At 41.5% G+C, this 22,618-nt stretch overlaps 1 protein-coding gene across 13 annotated transcripts in view; it reads left to right on the top strand.

Moving 5' to 3' along the window:
* The window catches only part of sox6 (SRY-box transcription factor 6), a 146,828-nt gene that overhangs the window by 106,769 nt on the left and 17,441 nt on the right, over positions 1-22,618 (top strand). For 12 of the 13 annotated variants that reach the window (XM_056745239.1, XM_056745206.1, XM_056745289.1 and 9 more), the window contains 4 exons: positions 4,569-4,648; positions 14,422-14,571; positions 16,651-16,828; positions 17,965-18,152. In XM_056745239.1, coding sequence (XP_056601217.1) covers positions 4,569-4,648; positions 14,422-14,571; positions 16,651-16,828; positions 17,965-18,152 — 596 coding nt within the window. The remainder of the gene's footprint in view (positions 1-4,568; positions 4,649-14,421; positions 14,572-16,650; positions 16,829-17,964; positions 18,153-22,618) is intronic. The other variant, XM_056745315.1, reaches the window with a different exon arrangement.

The raw sequence follows: 22,618 nt of genomic DNA, 5'->3' as shown, positions 1-22,618 counted from the left end.
TTACAAGCATATATCTTTCTTTGTGTTCATTGAAAAATACAGATTTGGAACAGCTTGAAGATAGAAATTTCATTTTGAGTGAACTGTTCCTTTAAGTTTGATGAATTATACAGTACCACTACAGTAAATACAGTATTTCTAAACAGCCAGGCCCCATTCTTATTTTCTCTAAAAAAGCTATACATCTAATTCGTCTGTATTGAGGAGTAGCAAAAACACTTCAAGTATCCATTGCAGATGTGTAGCGTTAAAAAATATCTCCTGATATTTTGATTCAAAATACATATATCATTCAGTTCAGGCATCCGTGTTCTTTCCACACTTTATTTAGGAGTGTTTTGTGCTTAAATGTCATTCAGTGTAACTCTGGGGAAAAGTTCTCTCAATACCTCTGCGTGTTTTTCAATCTTCTTCAGCACATATATTTTTATTTCCCTGGCCAAATTGTACATTGTTTTTAAAGAGCCCACAATATTCGGCCTTTTAGATTTTGAGAGTAGAACATCAAGCTTGCTTTGTCAAGGTAATTAATTTGAACAGTTTGAAGTTTATCACCTCGCTGACAGTTTTGGCTGAGTTCAAGGCATTTGGAGCCTACAGAACAATGGATGGCGTGAATGAAGGCTAAAATTTAAACACTCTCAGCATGAAAGGAACTTCATGGGCTGCAAATCTGCTGAGAATGCAATACTAATATAATATTCCTAGTGGCCCTATAAAATACTTTACCCCAGTCTTAAAATATTACACACATTTTAAAGTTTAGATTTTAGAATTTACCTTTGTGAGGTGCAGACAATAGTAAAGATCAGTAGATAATAATCACAATTAACTTCCAAATGAGGCTTATCAGTGAAAATTGAATGTACTGAATTATCAATTTATTATAAGTGTATAACATCATCTTTTTCTTTGTTTAAAAATAGACACTGGTTGTGCTCATTTTTCATTTTTGGGGTTGAAGGGCCTCTGTTTAAGCTTCGTGTCATGCTTGTCCTGGCACGCCTTTCTGCTCCTTTTGTGAGAAAGAGAATTGCTCCTCACGCAAGCGTTCTAAATTCGAAAACAAATTTGTAGGAAATTGCTACAACATGCAGGCTGACTCACTGCCAGGCCAGTATCCCTCGCTCTCATATCCAGGCATTGTTCTGAGGTTTAGGGATGTGCCACTCTTAGTTTCTGTAATTAAACATTTAAAAGCAAATTCCTGCCTCCCAGTGGATCAGTGGCATTTAGTCAAAGCCCATCCTTTCATTCTTCACTGCTATTACAGATTTTTTTTTTTTTTTAAAGTAATGACCTTTCACTTGAACCGTTATCAAATGGCATGTTAGTAGACCTGTGGGAAAGGACAGATCAGAATCAGATAAGTGAGACAAAATTATCGTTTCATACAATTCTGTCAGGAAAAACCAGTTCCGTTTGCCTTCAAACTGTGCATTTAGAAAGCATGCTTGTTGTACGTACCTCATCAAAAGGGAAAAAATGAAAGAAAGGAAAAAGAAACTAGACAGAGACACTGATAAGAGGCCTGACGCATTAGAAGTCAGCACCTGAGATGGTAGAATATAACAGGGTGTGGTAGAGCAGCTAATAAACTGACTAAAAAGGTAAATAATTGAACATAAAGTCATTTTGTAACTACAAAGGCATGACAGGTTGAACAAAGAGCCTGAGGGCTTTCTTTTTCCCAGTTTGATATTTTAATATGTTTGACATGGAAAGTGTTTTAGTACAAATAACAGCAGCTGTAATGGAATCTTTGGCGTGTGTAAAGCGCTTGCATTATTCATAATTTGTGAAACAGCGGCCAAAAGAAAAGTTGTAGATATAGCCGTTAGTGTGCATGATTTGAATTATTGCTTTGGATAATGCGATAAGACTCATTGCTGTTTGTGCGACCCAGTGTGGGGTGTCCCAAACGGCCAAGGCCCAATGCTGATGGCTCAGACCCTGCAGTGAAACAGCAGTGATCCCCTTTCTCACACACTGTGCTCAATGGCTTGGGCATGGTATAAAAGGAGAACTCGAGTCATTCTTTACTCAAATAGACTTGAGGAAAATAGTGGTGATCCCCCCCGTGTGGACATGAAGACATTGCCGATTGCGGAGCTACAAACAGCCTCTTGGATGTTCACGGTCCTTGGGACCCAATGAACCCACAATGTCTGATTGACGCCCCCACCAGAGGCACTGCTGACAGACAGTGATTGCACATAACCTTTCCTGGAGGACGACTTGGTGACCGTGCGTCATGTAGATGCATGAACGTGAGCAATTAATTATCCAAATTTGGCTGTACATTGCCAGTTATTGTTCCAATCGCTTTATGCTTTTTTTAAATAAAACAGCCTCCAGTTTTGGCTTGAAGGAAAAGTCGTGCTCAAGGTAGACGCAGGGCACTTTAACAAAACTATTCATTTCAAAGAGAGCCCCATTCTGCGTGAATATTCCACATACTTGCTTCTTGGCATCAGGTGGAGTTGAAGTGAAGAGGTTGCAGAAGGAGCACTCTCCCTGCTGTTCCTCCCTGCCCTCCTCCACCTTTTCATTAGCCTCAGAGCCATCGCTTCTTATGGAGCACCGGCCTGTGTCGGCATCAGCGGTGCCCCATGCTAGACCCTTGGGTCCTTCCACTTAAAGAGGCTCTGTGCCAAGTTGGCAGCCCAAATTGGCCTCGATTTGCAGCATGATACCTAGCTGAAACAGAATACACTATGAAGCTCTCTAGCAATGCCTTTATGAGAGAACGAGCACTTAAAGAATTATTCAACAGCCTGCTCATTTTTTCAAAGAGACAAAGACAGTGGTGTTTTGTCTGAACTGAGGAGGCTTTCCCCTTCCTGGTGTCTTAGCAAAAATCTTTGATAATGGACCTTTCTAATAATGATGCTATCACAGGGGAATTACAAGATGAAGTGGTTGTTGGACTTGAGCGTTTTGGCTTGAGATGTGTGAGCCAAGACCTTAAGATAGTTCCTATTCATTATTTACCACACTGGCTAATTTAGTAAACTCTGTTACATGTTGATGGTCTATAGCACGGTATCCACCCCTTTCAGAAGTCTCTGAATCAGAAGTGTACTCATTCCTCCAGAGTGTATGGCATAGAATGGGTCCATTGGGCTCTGAGGAGGGGTGATAATAAGCTCTTGGCCCTAGTAAGCTTTGGGAAACAACCCTATTGGGAAGTGGTGTCACTGGAGCCTCCCTGGCATCTCCTGGCAGGAAAGGGTCCTGAGACAAGCTATGCACATTTTCCTTTAAAGCTAGATTTATTTTCACAGACTGACATAGAGAAAGCTGGCAGCTAAGACAGACTACTTGAGAACACGGTCTGCCCACTCAAGACCCCAAATCTAAGCACCCCAGACCATTAGACTTGGCCTTGGTGTTTTCACCTGGCACCTGACCTGCCTGTGGCTCACATGACATATCACCACAACCACCAAGAGACACACGGAGAGCGTACGAGAAAGAGAAAGAACCTTGGGCGATAATGACCCCCCTCCATGACTCTTATTGCACTATTTGAAATCAGTTCGGTTGCGTTCTTTATTCACCTCTGCCACAGGCTGGGATTGAATTTCCTGGCTGCATCACAATGTGCTGTGGTCAGTGAGATTGCAAAATGAGTGAGAAGGGGGAAGGGGGGGTATATATGTTCCCCCATGCCTTTAGCTTAATAGCTCCATATGTTTCTGAAAAGAGGTGACAGGCAGACGTGGAGGCTGAAACAGGTCCAATTTCCTTCCATGGGCACACTTCAGTCAAAGCTCCAGCAGACCTCATGATATCTGCTCGCCTCTCAGTGCCAGAAACACAGTTATATACACCAACCACAGCTCAAAACACATCTCAAACACTTAACGCACACTTACAGAGGAACTCAATTATCTGTATAAGGTTTCCAGTGCTATATGACAGGAGGGTTTGTGTTTGAGCATGTTGTTTTTCCATCTGATTCTTACTGTGCTCTTTTTTTACATTTTCTATTGTATCCTTAGTGTTTTATTCTATTGGATGAATATGATCTCATGATTGAAATGTCTTTCAAGCTTTTGGTAGATAAAAGCCGCCTCTTGTCGTAACCTGTTTGAGTTGCTTAAGCGCCTCTCCCTCTCACACATTATTGTGCCAGATCACATTGTAAAACACATAATGGAATGTAGAACAATAGTATGATAAGCCTGCAGCCATTTTGAGCATCTTAAAAAACATGATGTATCAGCGCCAAGGAGGTTCGAACAATACCGTAAAAAAAATAAACTTGTGTACAATGCAGAGCCAAGTTAGAAAAGACTGTGCAAGTGTGGGCAGAGATAAAATCAGAGAAAAAAAGATAAAACACCAGAGCTTGTGAGAAAAAAGAGACGTTCCTGTGTAAATCCCGCTTCGCTCTGGCCAGCTGACTCTTTTGTGAGTGCAGATGTTTGGGCTGAGTGCCAAGGCTGGGTGCAGGCAGGCCCACAGGAACTGTGTTGGCACTTGTCTGGTCTGCCGTTGGGCCGCTCATTGTCTCAACCTGTGCGCATTGTTCACGATCCCCAACCTTTTTTCTCCGACAGGTGATAACTACCCAGTGCAGTTCATTCCATCCACAATGGCAGCTGCTGCCGCGTCAGGACTCAACCCTCTCCAGCTCCAGGTATGTACAGCCACAAAAGAATTTATGGGCAGAGGGCCAAGCCCTCAGCACCGTGTGAGCAAACCAGCTGTATGCTAAATAACAAGTTTGAGCTAAATCACTCACACACCGGTCCACCCCTACAAGCTTAACACCTTGCATCTGCAATATACACCTTTTTTTACAGAATAGCTTAGATGCCTATGCTTACATGTACATGGGAACTGGGAGGTTCGTATTTAGGGAGCCTTCTGTGCCATTATTATTTTGTTAGTTGTCAACGTTTTGAGTAACACTGTATCGTAAAGCAACATCTTGATGGAAGATCTTCCAAGACCCTCTGGGCTGCCCTGAGAACATTTTTCACACTTTCAACCCAAGTCAGATGCTATCTCTAGGTGACATGCTTTAATAAAGATTTGTATCTTCAGCTTTCAGCTTGTTATCTTATGAAGCTTGTCATTTTAATTGTTTCTTTCAGTCCTAAGAAAAACTTGGTGAGCCTTCAATTTCTTGTAACATAGTGTATCTTGTTTTATGTCTGTTGAACAAGTTTCTTTCAGCTGATAGAGAAGGAATGGGCCTTTATCAGTACAATTAATTCCTTTCTGTTTACTTGGAAAATTTAAGATTCCTTGTGAGTTTATATAAGCGTCGTTGAACTTTTGAAACGTACCACAAATAAATGGACATACTGTACTTTCCTTCAAGTTATCTGGAACAAACCCTGAGCAGCAAATGAATGAGACCAGAAGGTGAAACAACTTAGTGGATTCATTAATAATTTTTTCTTGCTTTTATTCATAGACAGTTGTTGTTTTGTCAACAACAGTGGTAAGCAGTCGATAGCAATTAGAGATTAAGCTCTCTGATAGCTGGGAATGTTGCAAAACAAAGCTGAGAGCGCAGGGAGGAAGACTTGCGGGGGAGGGAGGATAGAAGAGCGTTTCGTACCTTTTCTTCTTGCTGATACATGTGCGCAATTTGTCCTTCGGAGCTTATCGCTCTCAGCCTTAATGAGCCTTGGCAAGTTGGAACAATGCTTGCAGCTGGAGCTGGAAAGGCCTATGATATAGCATGCGACTTAAGGGAGAACAATCATCTGTGTTGAAGGTGTGGGATGCGTCCATTCATGTTAAAGAGTGTATGTAGTATGTGCATGTTTGTAAGCAAGCTAAGCAGAACAGGAAAAATGTTGACATTTGTGTACCCGCCTTCCCTCCTTCCAGATTCTATGCTGGTTGCATAGCTTGGGTCTGTCTTGTCTATTTATAGCGTCACGATGGGTCAGTTAGAGTCTTGGATAGTCATATATAAGGAGACAGACACCGAGACCCCACATCCATTCATTGTGTTAATAGATTTAACCCTGGGAATGGGCTGAGCCTCTGAGTCCATGACTTGGCTGACCTTTATAAAATACAGTAAACACAAATGCACTGCATTCCCATTAATTTAAGTTTGTCTCTCTGCCACAGATTTAACCGAGTAGATTGGTATTTACTCTGCGTTTGCCTCAGTCTAAGAAAGCCCAGCTAGTCAAACATACCCTTTCTACCGCGAGTGCATTCCGATCGTCTATGAATGTGAGCGGACAAAGCCGAGCGGAAGATGATTAAAAATGAACAGGACAGATGAATCGAGATGAGGCTCGTTCCAAGTATAATGCTAATGCTTTTTTAGTATGTTCCTTTATGTTACACAGACACCTGTACGTCCAAGAGGCCGCAAAGGCAGCTGAACCATTCATTTGAACGAAATACACAACAGACAGATGTAAATGAGACTGTAATTTTGCATGGAAGGGAGGATTTGTTCTGCAGTTAGCATGCGCTAGTTTGAGGCTGCGGCCGCTTTGTCTCCTTTCCTTTTACTGAGCAAAAATAACAAGCTTTGAATTCCTGTCTTAAATCAAAGGAAGCAGATCTTTCTAAATATGTTAGATAAATGAGGGCCAGCCTTAGGTCAGTAATAATGAGGGGTATATATGGATTTGTCTGGGTGATTATCAGTAATGGCAGTATCATTGAGCTCCCCGGTGCTTACGCATCACTGATCCACTCAGTGGGAGTGACCTCACCTATGAGATCTCCACTTCCTGTGCCGGTGGACCCACCCACCCTGTGCCACTGGCTGGGTGCATCTGTCTAATTAGAATATCTTCACTTGTCAGCAATTCTGGCAAGGTATCATTTTCCCTAATTTGCTCGGTTTAGACTGGGGAAATATATGAACCTTAAAAAATGCTCTGATTGGAAAGGAATTAATTCCCACAATGCCGTGCTCGGTCATGCAGGAACAGGAACGGCCACTCTGCCAGTCTTAATGTTGCGGATGCTAGAGCTCGCAATTTTACCATGTCATAACAGTAAGTGGGCAAGCTGTGGAATCTCTCTCTCTCGCCCTTCACCCAAGCCCCTCCGTGAGCTAACAAAGGCCTCAGGTCCCGGGGAGTGGAAATGAAAGCGGCCAGGCGATCTGAGAGCTTAATTTGCTTGTCAATACATTTCCCTCGGCCGACAGCGCACGCACACACGGCCGCTTGTCAGCACGCATCCCAACACAGCGAGTAATTTCACTCAATGCATCCCTGACAGATTGGCCCTCGTCTGCAAGTCACCAGAGAAAAGCTCCTCAAACTATTCCCCAGACCGCATGCCTCTCTTCATTAAGACCCTCGCAGGGTTCGGGATGAGCCGGGCACGGCCTCCGAACAATGGCTCCATCCCCCAGTGTCGCCTTCCTATTAGAAGTGACACCTCTCACCCCCGGGTGGAAATTGTGTTCAGATTGTAGCCCCACGGCTAGGCGGTCTAAGAGGAATTATCCTAATTCTACAAAAGAATTCGATTTTATTTTTTGTCTCTTTGAATTGCCGTCTAATTTGCCAGGGTACAAGATCACCTTACATCAATTGCTTAGAAGAAAACAATTTCCTTAAAGCCATTCTCTCCTTGATATATTGTTTTGCCATTGAGTTCTATACAAATCTGAAGTTAACTTGCGAGGAGCCTGTTTTTCATCATTTGAAGCAGGCTTGTGGGTTTAATGTGTTCTAAAGTAAAGCATCAGGGGATAAAACATAACATCTGTGTCCTCCTCGTGGCATATAATAGATGGAGCAAACACAAATGGGACCTACTGACCCCCCTCCCTCATTTTCTATCTGTTTTCTCCTAACGCTCATCTCATGTTCCTCACTTTTTTTTCTTTACATTCTTTTAAAATATGTTTTTTATTTTATTTTACTGGCATATTATTTGTTTATGCAGTGATTGTAAAATATTATGTACAAAATTAGGGACAGAACTATTCCATAACTAGACACTCCTTTTTAACTTGAATAGTCAGATGGGAAGTCAAAAGTAGTTGATACATACTTAAAAACTTACTTTACTTAGAATTTTTTTATTTAGGTACGACATTCAGAGAATGCCAAAAAGTTAACATAAGGTACAAGGTAAAACACAATGTCACAATCATAGACATTCCCCTTTGGTTGGGTTTACTCAGAGGCTACCCCACAGCTTTTTTTTCCTTTTAGATTTGCCACATTTTTACATAAATGCAACCCTGGTTATAAGACTTTTTAAAGGTCTCGCATCTATTACTTTAGAGTTTGACTCATTTAAGACCCGACCGGTGCTTCAAAGCAATGTTGAGGGTCAGAGAAACTTCTGGGGTTCAGAGGAAATACTCTGTTATCTTATGTTTGGATGCTCATGTCTCAGCATTCCGGATGTGTGTAGCTAGCAGTGCTTTCTGCCACGGCTAACAAGTGGAGCACTTTTGACTGTGAGCTGCAGAAATGAGAGCGAACAGCTGCCGGTGTGATTGAGGAGAAGAGAAGAGAGAGAAGGAGTGGAGCGTGCTGTGTGAGGCAGACTCCAGAGACGTAGCCAGAAGAAGAGAGGCGGTGTGAACGAAGGGCAGAGGTGCTGATGGGAGGGATAGGTGGACATCTGGATGGATAGATGGGTGGGTAGAATTGTAAAACAGAAGATCAGATGGACGGAGATAGTCAAGTAAACAAGAGAGAGTGTAGGTTCAAGCTCCTGGGTAAATATCAGTACGGGCATACTTTTGCACGCTTGTATGCGAGGAATGCTTCAAGTTAATGAATGTAAGCAATGTAAGGAAAGATAAAAAAGAGGATGGGGTGAAATGGGGGGAGGGAAGGGGAGAAATGAGCGAGGGTGCAGGCTGAGCGCCAACAGATGGGACAGATGTCTGGCCATACTGGAAAGCATTGGCGCAGAGCGCAAGCGCGCCCCTGCTTCCCTTTTCTGACATCTGGGCCAGCCTGGGTCAGCCCGCCTGCCTTGGGCAATGAGCCTGGACAAGCCTTGTGGCAAACGGGCGCCCTAATGCTACTGAAATGGCAGTGCCGCCCATGCGGCAGTAACGCAGTACTCTCCCCATGTAACCATTCTCAGCTGTGCCCATACAGAGAGGGGAAAAGGACATACACACAAGCATCTTAGTGTATGCAGTTTAGTGTGTATAGTGTGTTTTATGTATTGACGTATGATAATGTAGCAGTGGGGCTTTTTTTGGCTCTGTGGATTCGTTTCAGTGAGCTCAGACTGGGGCCTATGCGGATAAGTTAGCGAGAGAGTCATGCACCATTATAGCTAGAAGCAGTAAAATTGGCTAAATCTGCCACTGTATTTCACAGCAACTGCCAGAGAGCAGTCGGCCCCTCTCTTTAAAGAACAAACAAGAGACTGAAGTAGTTTTTTTTGTGTGTGTGATGGGATATTTGTCCATTGCGTGTGCTCCCATTGGTAAAAGCTCAAATTCAGTGCTGTTTTATGAGGCATTTCATTTTGCAGTTTCATTCTGTTAGTTCACATTGAAAATAATCAGAAAATATAAACATAAATCCTGTGAACCTGGAAAGCATAGTACATTATTCACACAAACTTATTTTTTATAGTAGTAAAAGAGAATATGTGGTCAAAAGTGTGAATTTATCAGTGTTAAAGGAACAGTTCACTCAAATATGAAAATTCTGTCAACATTTACTCTCCATCATGTTGATGACTTTCTTTCTTCTGCAGAACACAAAAGAAGATATGTTGAAGAATGTTGGTAATAGAACAACATTGACCCCTGTTTACTTCCATTCCACATTTTCCAAAATATTTTATTATGTTCCACAGAAGAAAGAGTCATATACAGGTTTTGAGCAACATGATGGTAAATAAATGAGATTTTTCTATTTTTGGTTGAACTAACAGCTTTTAAGTAAGAACTGTTGTATGGTGATCTTACATCGAAAAAGTATTTATGACAGTCAAAACAATTAATTCACAGGAATGTGTCCCCCCGTGTGAATGACCCCTATATTATTTTTACGATTTGATTATTGAAAAGCTCAACCGTTCGCAACCCTTCTTTTTCAGTTTATAAACAGTTTATCCCAAATGTTTACATACCTCTACGCAGAGGTACACCGAAAGCGTCCAGAAGCATAGTGCTGATGCGTCCAGAAGCTTGGCCTGATAGCGTCAGGTAATCTGGATGATCTGCAAATACTGTTGTTGCAGGCAGAAACCGCGAACCCTCTCATTTAACCTCATCCGTCTCCAGAGGGGTTGCTTTTAATTATCAAAGGCTAACGGTGTGACCTTGGGTCGGACCCCACTCATTTTAAATCCACGGACTGTGAGATGGGCTTGGCTCAGATGCGCGAGGGCGAGGGAGGGAGGCAGAAGACATTAGTAGAGTTGTGTATGTGTGCGTCGCTCTGAGTGTCAAGACTGTGGGCGAGAGAATTGAAAAGCCCCATTTCCAAAGCCTCTCTCTCTCTAACTAAGCTGTATGGCAGCGAATCATTTAATGCTCAAGTGGACAAAGGTATTACCTGAGTCACTGGGGTGGATCAGACCTTTTCTCTGCAGGCCTTTCTGAAACCACATGCTGAGAGCGGCTCAACATCTCTGCCTCTCTTTTTCTCTACCTCGCTTTCGGCCTCTCTAGTGTTCTGTCCCCATCGGCTCCTATTTCCTCAAAGCCAGCAGCTTCAGTACACACTGTAATAGCTCTCCACTGTGTCAGATTGCTGCTTATACACCGCGCTGTATGTCTGTTGGTGTTAGCACACGTGTGCATGTGTGTGTATTTAGGTAGGAGTTGAAGTGTTTGTCTTTTGTTCCGGAAGAATAAGGCACAACATATTTCTACAAAGGGTAGCCAGCCATCAATCTAGACAGATTGATCCTGACCCCACATTTTAACCTTGTTTAAACAAAAAAAATTACTGCAGAATGCACCGATTCGCTAATTAGAATCAAGTGTCCCAGACAGCTGAGTAATAAAATAACGTAATGGTCTTGTAAAAATTCTGCTAAAATGTGACCTTTCCCTCCTCATTTTTGAAACAGAAATAGTGGAAGCCATATAATTATAGCTAGATTTAAACCAGGCCCACATTACATGCGGTTTTCTGGCTTTCTGTCAGTATGAATTGAGACGGTAGACAGTATTAACTCCAGTGTTCAGCCTGAAGGATGATGGGATTGATCAAGCTCAGCGTCTTAGTTTTGTAGGGCAGGGGGCATGAGGCCAGCTCGTCCCAGCTGCCCTTTTCCCTGTTCGGCCATTGACTTTCAGCATGACCCTCATTAGCGTTTGCACGGTCTGCTGTGGAGACCCTGCAGTATGGCTGGAGGAGAGGGAGAGGAGGCCCGATGGATCAGCTTTGCTTTAGCCTGCTCTTGCCCTTCAGACACTACGGAATGTGTCCTTACCACCACATCAGCATTTCCCCCCCTTTCTCTCTCGCCCTTCAAATATTTTAGTAAGAAACTTTTTGGCAAACAATATTCTCATATATTTAATTGTCACCTACAATACACCAGAAAAAGAAAGAAAATGATTATTCATATGAATTAAAAAAATAATGATAAATCTTTAAAAGCATAAAAGTAAATGTAAACAATATACTAATATTGATTTGAGATAATGAAATATTACTTCTTTTTAACCATCAAATAGTTTTCCCTTTGTACAGTCAAGGTAGGCGCATATTAGAATATCTGAATCTTCTTTTTTTCCTGCCCTTGTCAATGAGAAGTGCTCTAAATGTCGCACCTCTGTATCCTCACCCACAATAGTATTTATTGTTGTTTGCGGTGTCTTCTGGCTGATAGGGGCCCAACCCCTTTATACCTAACCCTGTGACTTTGACCCGCTAATAAAGGCTCACAAAAGACAGACCGACTGGCTATAATTTGAAGCAAAAGCCAATTAGGCTCTTTTTCCGGAACAATAAAGTTCTTCCCACACGAGGTCAGAGTCCTTCTGCCCATCCACAGCAGAGCTGTTAACAAACATCTGTCCAGCAGACGGATGCGAGAGCTTTCTCTCTGCCTCTTTCGCTTTTATTAAAATTCACACAGTACACATTCACACGCAGCGGACACATAGAGAAAGAGTAGAGAAAAGGTATCAATTGTGTTTTTAACTTCACAGGACAAAGACATTCTGTTTTGTCTATGTTTATATGACCAGCGAGCGGTGCTATCACTGTGTGAACCTAATCAGCCTGCCGTTTCCGCTGCCCGTGCACTGCCGGTTTCCTCGGGTCTCCTGCAGAAGAATGACCCTTTTGTGCGGCATTAATGTGCAAGCGTTTAACTTCGGTACCAGAGAGCATTTTAGTGTTTATATCTCTTGATACATGTAGACACAAAGCGCTTTGTCTGGGTTCAGGGTTTTCTGTCTGAGTGGTTGAGGTAGGACGGGCCACTGATGCTGGTGCCACTTTTTCCATCTCAGACAAATGGAGTCCTTATGTAGAGCTGTAAGGAAAGGAAATGAGAGCAGGGAGAGGGCATACACGCCCGGGTACGTATACGTGAAAAACCCCACTGTGTTTTTTCTGCTTTAAAATACAACGACTGTGGCTGTAAAAACAAATGAAGAATAGTGACTGCTAGTTTTGGCAAGGATCAAAAATTGGCCTAAATGTTGCCATTGTAGTTTCTGGGTCGAGTAATAACTACCAGAGTGGCAAGGGTGCAATTTTCTGTGTGACTCAGTCCAAGGTGATTATGAAATGAGCTTAGTTTGATCCAGGGTCAGAATTGTATTTTTTATTAAGGGGCAATAGAAGACCCTCAGGATTGATTTACAGAGGCATGTTTATAACCACATGAAATTCAGCAGATCATGCATTCATTTGTTAAATACAAATGAACAAACTAAAATGCAATGAATTTTCAAGCTGATAAAAAGTACAGAATAATATCAAATATCTACTTGTAAGTCACTGTGGATAAAATGAATAAATGTAAATACAAAGTAGTTGTGAAAATTGCACAACTTATCTAGAAAACATTCTAATAAACATTAATAAACTATGTGTTAGATTACATAAACACTGTTCACATTTTTATTGCCTTAAATATTTAAGTTTACAATAAATTTCAACTTACGTTTAAAATGTTGTGAAATTTTGTTGTTTTAATTTATAAAAATAAGTTGCAAGTGTTTAACTTAATTTGACGAGCTAAAAAACAAATAAAACAATTACAAACTAAAAATAGTAAGAATATACAATTTACAATAAAATTACAATGTAGCTCTATAAAGCTATGTAAATAAAATATAGCTAAAGATTTTAATGTTTTATTCACATAAAAATGTAGTATTGTTGTGATTTGCAAATAAAAACATAAGAATTCACTATGAAGGTACTTTTGCTTTCCCATTGTATTTATCTGATTTAATGTAACTAACAGTGACATTATTGCCACGTGCGCTGGTTAGTTTTAAAATGGCTTAATGTTTGACACTCCTGCTTAACGCAAGAGAAAAAAGACAATACAAGCATTAACCTGCCCACTGATCAATATTTGCCTGAGGGAAAGCAGAAGTGCATATAGCTCTCCTCTCCTTAGAGAGCATGATATGAAGTATGGATCGTTCTCCGCATCTGTGAATAATGCACATCACTAAAACAAATGTCAATACGTGCTGTTGTACGGTTTGCATTGAATCTCTTTTGATCAAACGCTCCTTTTTTTTTTACGGTACAGTTGTACTTTTATTCTTTTTGTCTGCCTGGTGTGTGGGTTTTGAAGTCAAGTCATTTTCAATAGGTTATGACAGATGATCAGTCTCAGAGCTGAAGTCTAGACCTCTCACACACACTTTCCGTGCTCGCTTCAGATAAATGATTGACACGTAGCGCTGAATCCTTACAGCTGGAAGGTTGCTGATGAGAGAGAGCGCCTTGACTGCGGGCCAATGAAAATAAGCAGGAGAACATACATTTCTTTATGTCAGGTTATCTGTCATAATGAGTGTCTTTGATAAAACGACTTATGGAAACCCGACTACGTTAAGTTTATGTAACTTTGTTTAAGGGAACGTGTCCTGTGCAAAAGAAGTAGCGTAACTCAGGTGTCTGTGTTGCCTGTGCAGTCTGTGACTCATAAAGGCGCCAATTAAAGTAAAAGAGGTTTACTGGGGAAAGAGAGGGGAAGGAAATCAGATCTAGAGAGGGAGCAAGTCTGCGAATCTTGTGTGATGAGTGGAAAAAAATGTCTCCATGTCTCTTGTATGCGTGCCATCGCTGTGTGGTTTTTCGGGCTGCTGTCTCTCCCTGGATCCAAGCTTTGATATACAGTTAGACCTTTGATGCAGCTTCTGTGTCGGGATGGAAAGGGAAAAAGAAATGCAGGAGGGAGAAAGAGAGAGAGAGGAGAAAAGAGAGAAAAAAGGCTTTGAATGGTGTCTGGCTTTGGATGTTAACGCCTTGTGGGTTGTGTCTCTCTGTACAGCAACTCTACGCCGCCCAGCTGGCCAGCATGCAGGTCTCTCCAGGAGCCAAGATGCCCCCGCTGCCTCAACCCCCTAACTCTGGTGGGCCCATCTCCCCCTCTGGCTTGAAGAATGAGAAGAGAGCTTGCACCCCCCTCACTCAAATAAAGGTACGGTCCCTGCTTGGTCTGCAGCAGTTGGAGTGGTGCTTGACCGATATTCTCAGTTTCCTCTGTTCAGTAAATCTGCTGTGGTAGGTACTGTGGCGAGGGCTCAGCGCTGGTTCTCCTCTCAATCCGAGCCCATCAATCTGAGCTGCTTTTACAAGGCACCGGGTCTCTCAAGCAGAACTCTGTGGACAGGGTTGCTATGGCTCTCTCTGCCCCTGAAGAGCAATTTTTGGAACACGCCACTCGGTTTCTCATCAAAGACACAAAGACATTTTTTTTACTTTGAATTTGGACAGAACAAAGACAATGACATCAGCGGCACATAATCTAAATATATTGATGAGGCTGCAATGATGTGATGATTTTCTCTTTTGTTTCTTTTATAAGATCAACAGTAGGGGACTCGCAGCACATGGCTCTTTGCCACAGGTTTTCAGCTCAGAGCGGAGGCTGTATGCATCATGGTCCTGCGGCTGTAACTTAAAACACTCGCACATTTGGAAAAGTTTAGGTTAATATCACAATAGAGCAGAGGATAAATCATTGAGCTGAACAGTAGTGTGTGCGTACTGCTGTATGCGGTCTGCTCAGCTCGGCTACTCCTACGGGGCTTTTGGAGCTGTGCCCTTGGAGAGCACTACCACATATCAACATCTCAGCACTAAGATCGTTGGAAATTACACTGAGCCTATGTTCAACCGCATAGTCGGATGGGCATTTTTAGACATGTAGAGTCATCGCTGTTAGCCCCCAGATCTGAATCTAATCGGTTAATTGACTCGTGTTGAAAAAGATTCCTAACGTTAATATTGATAAAAGATGTTGCATGATTTTTGCCCCGTTAGCTCCATATGTAGATATTTTGTGCTTAATTAGCTAGCAATCTGTTTGTTTGTCTAGTTGAAGCATAATTGAACGACAAACTGTTATTGGCAGTCAGATTTTTAAAGAGCCGGGGGCAGTCTCTGTATGTGGCCCATCTGTTTGGACACTGCCAGCGAAATCTTTTTCAAGCCTAGATAGACTTGGAGAGGTTTACAGTTAAACTGAACTGCTAAAAAGACAATTCCTAACTAGTTGAGAAGTGTTTAACGTGATGAAATTACTTTAAAGTTACCTAAAAAAGTCTTATTTGTTTATTTATTTATATCTCATTTCATATTTTACTTTAAATGTGCCCCAACTGACAGAATATTACAGTTTTTATGGGATTTTTTACAGTACGTCCAACTTTATAATAGTGTTTTTATTTATAATCAGAGCAAAAATTTTGAAGTTCCATAAAGTAACCTTGAAATTTCTGAAATTGTTAACTATAATCATTTTTAACATCTAGTTACAGACTGCAGAATTAACTTTTATTCTATTTATTTAAGATTTTACACCATCAAAAAGAACACAATATTGTTAGTTACTGAGCAAGCACATAAAAAAAACATATTCTCCTTTCCTTACATTACACTTAAAAAATGAACATTATTATTATAACTAAATATAGTAAAAAGGCATTGACTGCCAATTTGCAAGTCAGTTGTAAAATAACTGGATAAACATGTATTTTCCTAAAATTTTACAGTTTTACCCATAAAAATTATTTAAAAAAGAAATTTACTTTTTTAATTTGACTACATTTAATATGAATTAGACCGCCCTCAATCTTTTCTCCTCACAGGTCCTATGAGACAGATCCCTACATATGTTTTTCCCCACACGTTTATAGTAATATTTATATATTTATCCACATTTTCCTTAAGCTCACCCGTCTTATTAAATTGGTTTAAAACAGGCTGAATTATTCGTTAACCGTTTCTCCAAACCTGAAAGCAGGTGAGAAGATAAAGATGTGTGCTCAGACAGAGTGGGTTTTAATTATCCTGAACAAAGCCTGGGCCTCGCTCCGCTGAGGAGCTACAGTATGGCACAGAGCCTGGCTATGAATACAGAACCCATGTCTTGGAGGAGTTGGGCTAATTAGTCTACAGTAATAGCCTCTTGTGCATTGTCTTTTATGTGAGATGGAAAGCATCTCTCTGTTGGGCGTCCCTGTTTTAACAGAAGCTTTGTGTCTTTTATGTACAGGAGGAGGGAACACAGCCTCTTAACCTCTCCGCCCGACCCAAAACAGCTGATCTGGTCAAATCTCCCACTTCCCCAACACAAAGTCTCTTCCCAGGCAGCAAGAGCAGCCCGAACAGTATGTCTAAGAGCGGAGGAATCCCCAGCCCCATCGGAGGAATAAGTCGCGGCTCATCTCTGGGTAAAACTTTCATGTTTCATAATTATAAAGATTCTCACAGGCGCTAGACTCCCGACTCACAATCTCTCTTAGATGCAACCATTTTAACTGCTTTAGTATAGAGCAGCGGATACCATTGCTGTATGTTTTCAAAGCTTGTAGGTCATCTCTTATATTAAGATTTTTTTTCCGGAAGCTGCTACTAACCTTTACTAAAAACAGTCTTTCATTAAAACGATACCGTGTTGTTGAGCAGCTTTCATTTCCCTCCTTCTCTTGGAGTTGGGCTTTGAACACAAGCTTGGTGTTTGTTTTTTTATACTATTTCCGAGATTTAACTGCCATCCCGCCTCACCTCACTTTGATCCACTAATTACAGAAAGGCGACACACACTGAGATTGCTCGCTTAGTTTCGTGCTCCCCCCCACACACAGTGTTGGCCACACTTACAGTACACACATGCACACTGTACGCACAGAGCCTGATAACAAGACCTCCTATATTTTGTGTTTCCCAATATGGCCTTAAAGAAGTACTGTACAGGGTTTAAAGGGGGCGGTTGTAGAGTGGTTCCAGACTCCTAACAACGACAAAAAAGAAGAATTCTTGGTGAAATTAAAAATAAAAGTTATAATCTTCTTTAGTTTATAAACATGTTTTTTTGAAACCTTTAGAATGAGACTGACATGGATCTTTTGTCTTCATGAATGTAAAGTTACTAATCTGCATAATTTTGTATGTTTGTTCACCCATTTATTCCGCATTTATTATATTAGAGAGAGATCATTTACTCACGCTCATGTCATATAAAAACCTTTATGAATTTCTTCTGCAGAACAGGAAAGAAGATATTTTGACGAATTTTGGTAACTGAACATCATTGGACCCCATTGACTTCCATTGTATGGACACAACCACAGACCTTTCTCAAAATATCTTCTTTTCTGTTCCACAAATGAAAGAGTCGTATACAGGTTTCGAATGACATGAGAATGATTACAAGTTTTATTTCTGACTGAACATTCCCTTTACTAGACTTAGTTTTGTGTAAATAATGTATAATCGTGTATAATATGGAAGTGAAGTCACTGACCGCAATTCAAGCACTTTAGTTGCTGGTTTTTTTGCGCATTAACCAAATGATTCATCCCTGCAGATATCCTGTCCAGCCTGAACTCAACAGCATTGTTTGGAGATCAGGACGCGGTGATGAAGGCCATCCAGGAGGCGAGGAAGATGAGAGAGCAGATACAGAGAGAGCAGCTGCTGCATCATCAGCAAGGAATGGATGCCAAGCTCTCTGCCCTCACCGGCATGAGTCTGAACAACTGCAGGGTTGATAAGGTGAGTTCCTTTACAAAAACATCTTCTCCTTCCAGCTCCTTTCGCCTAAGGGCACGGCAGCAACCGAAGCTCAAGGACTTGAGCCCACAGTGTTTTTTCAGAGATGATCTTTAAAACCAATCGAGGCCTTTGAAGCCTGTCCAAAGGAGTGTCTTTGATTGGCATTGGCAGGGTAGATGGCGGATGAGCCTGTGTCTGCGTTTGTGAGCGAGGACCATCGTGGTCCTCTGGTGCCTGGCCTGCCTGGGTTCAAACTGTGATGTCTCTGCCCAATTAAAGCGTTCAGGCGGCCCTCTTCAGCCCCTGGTGTGGGACAGGCCCACTTTGTACGGGGAGCGTGCGTTCTCTCAGGGATTCCTTTTAAAAATATCTTCAATCAATGAGTCAATCAAGGAGAAAAAAAACTGACACCGCTACCATCTGATTGATGCCATGGTGCCAGTTGGCTGTGAGACGCAGGCAGGAACCGGGATTGGAAGTTCATTAATATTTCAGCACTTGATTACTTTTAACCAGCATCTTAAAGTAGGCCAATGTATTTGTAAAAAAAGTAGAGGGACTATTTTTTAAACAAACTCCAGGCGAAAGACATGCGCCCAGATGCGGGTGGCCAAGTGTGTGCTCCGTAAAGAACGTGATCCCACTTTGATGAGACAAACAGCAGTGGCGTTCCTATTAAAGCTTCAGATTCCCACCAACTATTCTTGAATTCTCATGACTTGAGTCTTTTTTTTATTGTAGTTGTTTCTCCCAGCAATTTACTGTACCTCTTTACTGCCACAAAAGCATTGTAGAAGCCATAATCTTGTTTTCTCAAACACAATGCTCAACTCTAAGCCATTATAAATGGAGATATCACCTAAGCTACTGCATTACGTGTCATTCTTCTGAGATTTCACGCTTTTTGTTTGTGTTCTTTGAATGTGGGTACGGTATGTGAACATGCAGCCGTCACCTGTGGCTGTCTCCCTCCCTTCCCCTTTCTTCATTCTACCTCCACCAGCCTCAACTCATCCTCTCCAGCGCTCTTTAACTCCGAAACTCGCTGCGGGGTTAGCTTATGGTCAGCCAAACACGAGAATATGCCGCTACATGACATGAATGTTGCGCCAACAATTGCTGAAAAGAAACGTTTGTCAACAGGCAGCACACACCTATGCCTCCATTGTTCTTACTATGCATAGCTTAACGCTTTCTGTCTTCCCTTTTGTTCCGGCCCGGGTTTTGTCTTCGCACGATTGTGAGGCCCTCCTTTTCACGTGGGTATTTGGGCGGCTCGGCTCAGGTGAGCCTGGTGAATGTTTTTCCTCTGTCTCTTCACCACCCCCACTGACCCCCTCCCACCCTCAATAAGCCCCATGCCCTGGAGAAAAAGACATTAAGCTTCAGGCTAAATGTGTTTTCCCTGAAGGACTTTGATGTAAGGGCAAGGTAATTCTAGGCAGCTGACGGTGCAAAGATCCGCTGTCTTTGACAGGAGCACAGGAGGGAACTACAAATAATAATTAAGTGTTCTATCACCGAGAAAATATGACTGGTATGTTTGGATTATCATTGTTGTTATGAGTTATTGCGCACATCACATAGACTCCTTCCATTGAAGTCAATCAGGCATCATTCACAAAGACTTTCTTTGCCTTTCTTTCTTTCTTTCTCCTCATCTCAGTTTGAAGTTGCTTCCGTATCTAAGAATATAACTTTTTATGACCTTTACCGTAAAATCCCGAAGAAGAAATGGCAAACTTCTTTTGTACTGTAACGTCTCTCAGAGGCCTGTCTGCATCTGATGATATCATAAAGGCAGTTCCACCACAGTCTGTTGCTAGGCCAGATTTATTCATGTCACAAGCAACCAGAAGCCAAACAGAAGGTGTCTTTTCCACTTGATTCACTTTAAACGCCCCTGGAATTTGAACTGTTAGCTAATTCTAACGCAGCCTTTAATAATTCCCAATGTAATCTATGAAATATTGCTCAGTTTTTCAGTATTGTTACATAACATCCAAAAATACTTCATTAACATCTAAAAGCCAGTGAAAAGGGGCAATGCCCTTTACCCACATCTTTCTAACGGGACACTTTACATGTCATGGAGGACAGCTACTTACAGCAATGAACAAAACAGTAATGAACTGTCTGTTGTATATCACCGGAGTCGGACAGTTGGCCTGTGCCGCTGCTCGCGCCTGTAAGTGTTCCAGATAAAAGCTTTCACTTTGGTCAGTTTCAGAATATGAATATTTCAGCACATCGCCTCACCTGACATAAATACTGGACGCCCTTTAATAACTGCCTTCCAGTCTGCTGTTTGGAAGTTTATCATGGTGAAAGCTTACGTGGAAGATTCTAGAAAGGTAACATAAATGGGATTAAGGAGAGGTTAACATCATCTACTGGGGCTGTTGGTGGGGGATATTAAATATTGATTTATCCCAGTGTAACGACTGAGCTGCAGAGTGGGGCTAAGTGCTGCTTACAGATGGATCAATTCATCTTTTAATACAAAGTGTGTCTGTAGAACACAATGGATTGACCGGCATCCATTTCTCTCTCTCTCTTTTATATCTCACACGCAGTCACTTCCTTGTCTTGCGCCTCTCTCTCATTCTCTATATTCTCTCTTTCTCTCTGTTCTGTCTGCTGAGATGGAAGAGCCGTGTCCTTTGAGTCTTCTGTCTTTTAGGTGTATGTGTAAAATATTCATGTTTTACTGTTTGCTAGCTTGTTTTCTATCTGTCTTTCTTGTTTTTTCGTTCCCATCAGTGAAAGAAAAGCTTTTATGGGACCTCTAACAATTTGCTTTTTGGTCAAATATTTATTATTTGTTTCATTGTCTATGGAGAGCAATTATTCCACTTTATTATTTATGTGTCCTAGTGCATGTTTACTCTTTTGAGTTGTACATTTTTTTTAAATGTGACCCAGTCTGTGAAAACCAGGCTAAAGTGTCAATTCTACATTTAAAGTTGTATTTCAAGCAATAATTTTACTATAATTTCAATTTTTGTTATCATCTTACTCTATCAATATTCAAATTAAAATACTAAAATATAAACATTTTTACAGAATGTTATTCACCCTTTGTAGGATGTTTTTGTGTAGAAGTTATTTTGGGAAAAAAAAAGACTTAAGCTTGGTTTTCACACATTAATAAGTCTAACTACTGTACTTTGTTTGATTTTACATTTTAAAATGAAATTTTACAAGCCACGTAATGATAAGGTTCCAGCGCTTTGGAAAAGGCCAGATTTTGATTTTAGATATCGCTCTTGCTAATAACCTAGTTTTCGACAGTTGTGGCAGTCCGGCCGGCTCTGGTGGGGAGATAAAATACATTCTTGTGCTGACACTTCCCAAACTGGAATCAAAGGGTGAAAGGCCAGTGTATTAACCTATTGAGTATCCACGTGGCTCTGCGGCCACCCTCCTGCCTACATTATTGATGAGAGGAATATTCACTTTTCTCAAATCCCAGAGCACAGGGCCACAAACATTTAAATGGAGCTTTGCTCTCTCTCCTCGAAATCCTCACCCCCATCCTTTACATCCAAAGCCAATGTTTGCCCTCCTTCCCTCCCTGTGTGTGTTAGGGTCCTATTCACGCTTCCCTTTACAAAGACTTGGGGTATAATCTTGTCTGGTCTGCAGCCCTGGAAGCAATTTTCTCCCCCTTTTTTCTGCTGATGTCTTGGAAATTGCCAGCATAGGTTATTTTTGGCCACAGAGTAAATCCTGCCATACATGACTTTGGCCATCTCAAATTTGATTATATTTAAACTCAGGCACTGCTCATAGCCAGCAAGTGCCATTGTTGAGTATTGCTTACATTAATTCTTTGTTCCAATTGTGTGGATGTTCAAGAGAATAAAAATAGTGCCTTTTTTGAGTGACTGTGTGGGTTTGATCATGTGTGTGTGGGCGTACGTCCCGGGCTAGTTTTGAAACCATGCCACACACTTATTTTTACTCTTTTTCTTTTTCTTCTTCTTCTTTCCTTGTGCAACATGACCAAAGCTGTGGCTGCGTAAAATCACAAATGGCCAAAACAGGGCACTCGTTCAAAAATATATCAAGCCTCTAAACTCCAGACCTGCAGTGGTTCTGCTTACTGCAGATATCAAACAAAACCAGCGTAAAGAGTAAACTACAATGGGTTGCGTATGTCACCATATTGGGAAGGATCCCCTCCAAACAGACGCATAAAGAAACCTCTGTCTTCCAGATCATGACATTCCCAGTGTCCATAGATTGTAAATAGATAGCATGGTTACAGCAGAGAAAGCCAAGGCTCTTCTGAACAGATCCTTGATGACTTTGTGAACAGTTCAGGGTCATTTAAAGCTGAAAACCCATATTAAAAAAGGTCCAGAGCGAATGATTTCGACACAGCAGGAGCGAAAAACAGCGCTGGACATGTTCTTTTATAGCAGAGAGATGGACATAAAATGGTTCATTTCCCCAGTGAT

Source organism: Triplophysa dalaica, chromosome 1 (genome assembly GCF_015846415.1).
Source record: "Triplophysa dalaica isolate WHDGS20190420 chromosome 1, ASM1584641v1, whole genome shotgun sequence".
Taxonomy (NCBI): domain Eukaryota; kingdom Metazoa; phylum Chordata; class Actinopteri; order Cypriniformes; family Nemacheilidae; genus Triplophysa; species Triplophysa dalaica.
The sequence above is the reverse complement of the archived record's forward strand: the minus strand, read 5'-3'. Positions and strand labels throughout refer to the sequence as shown.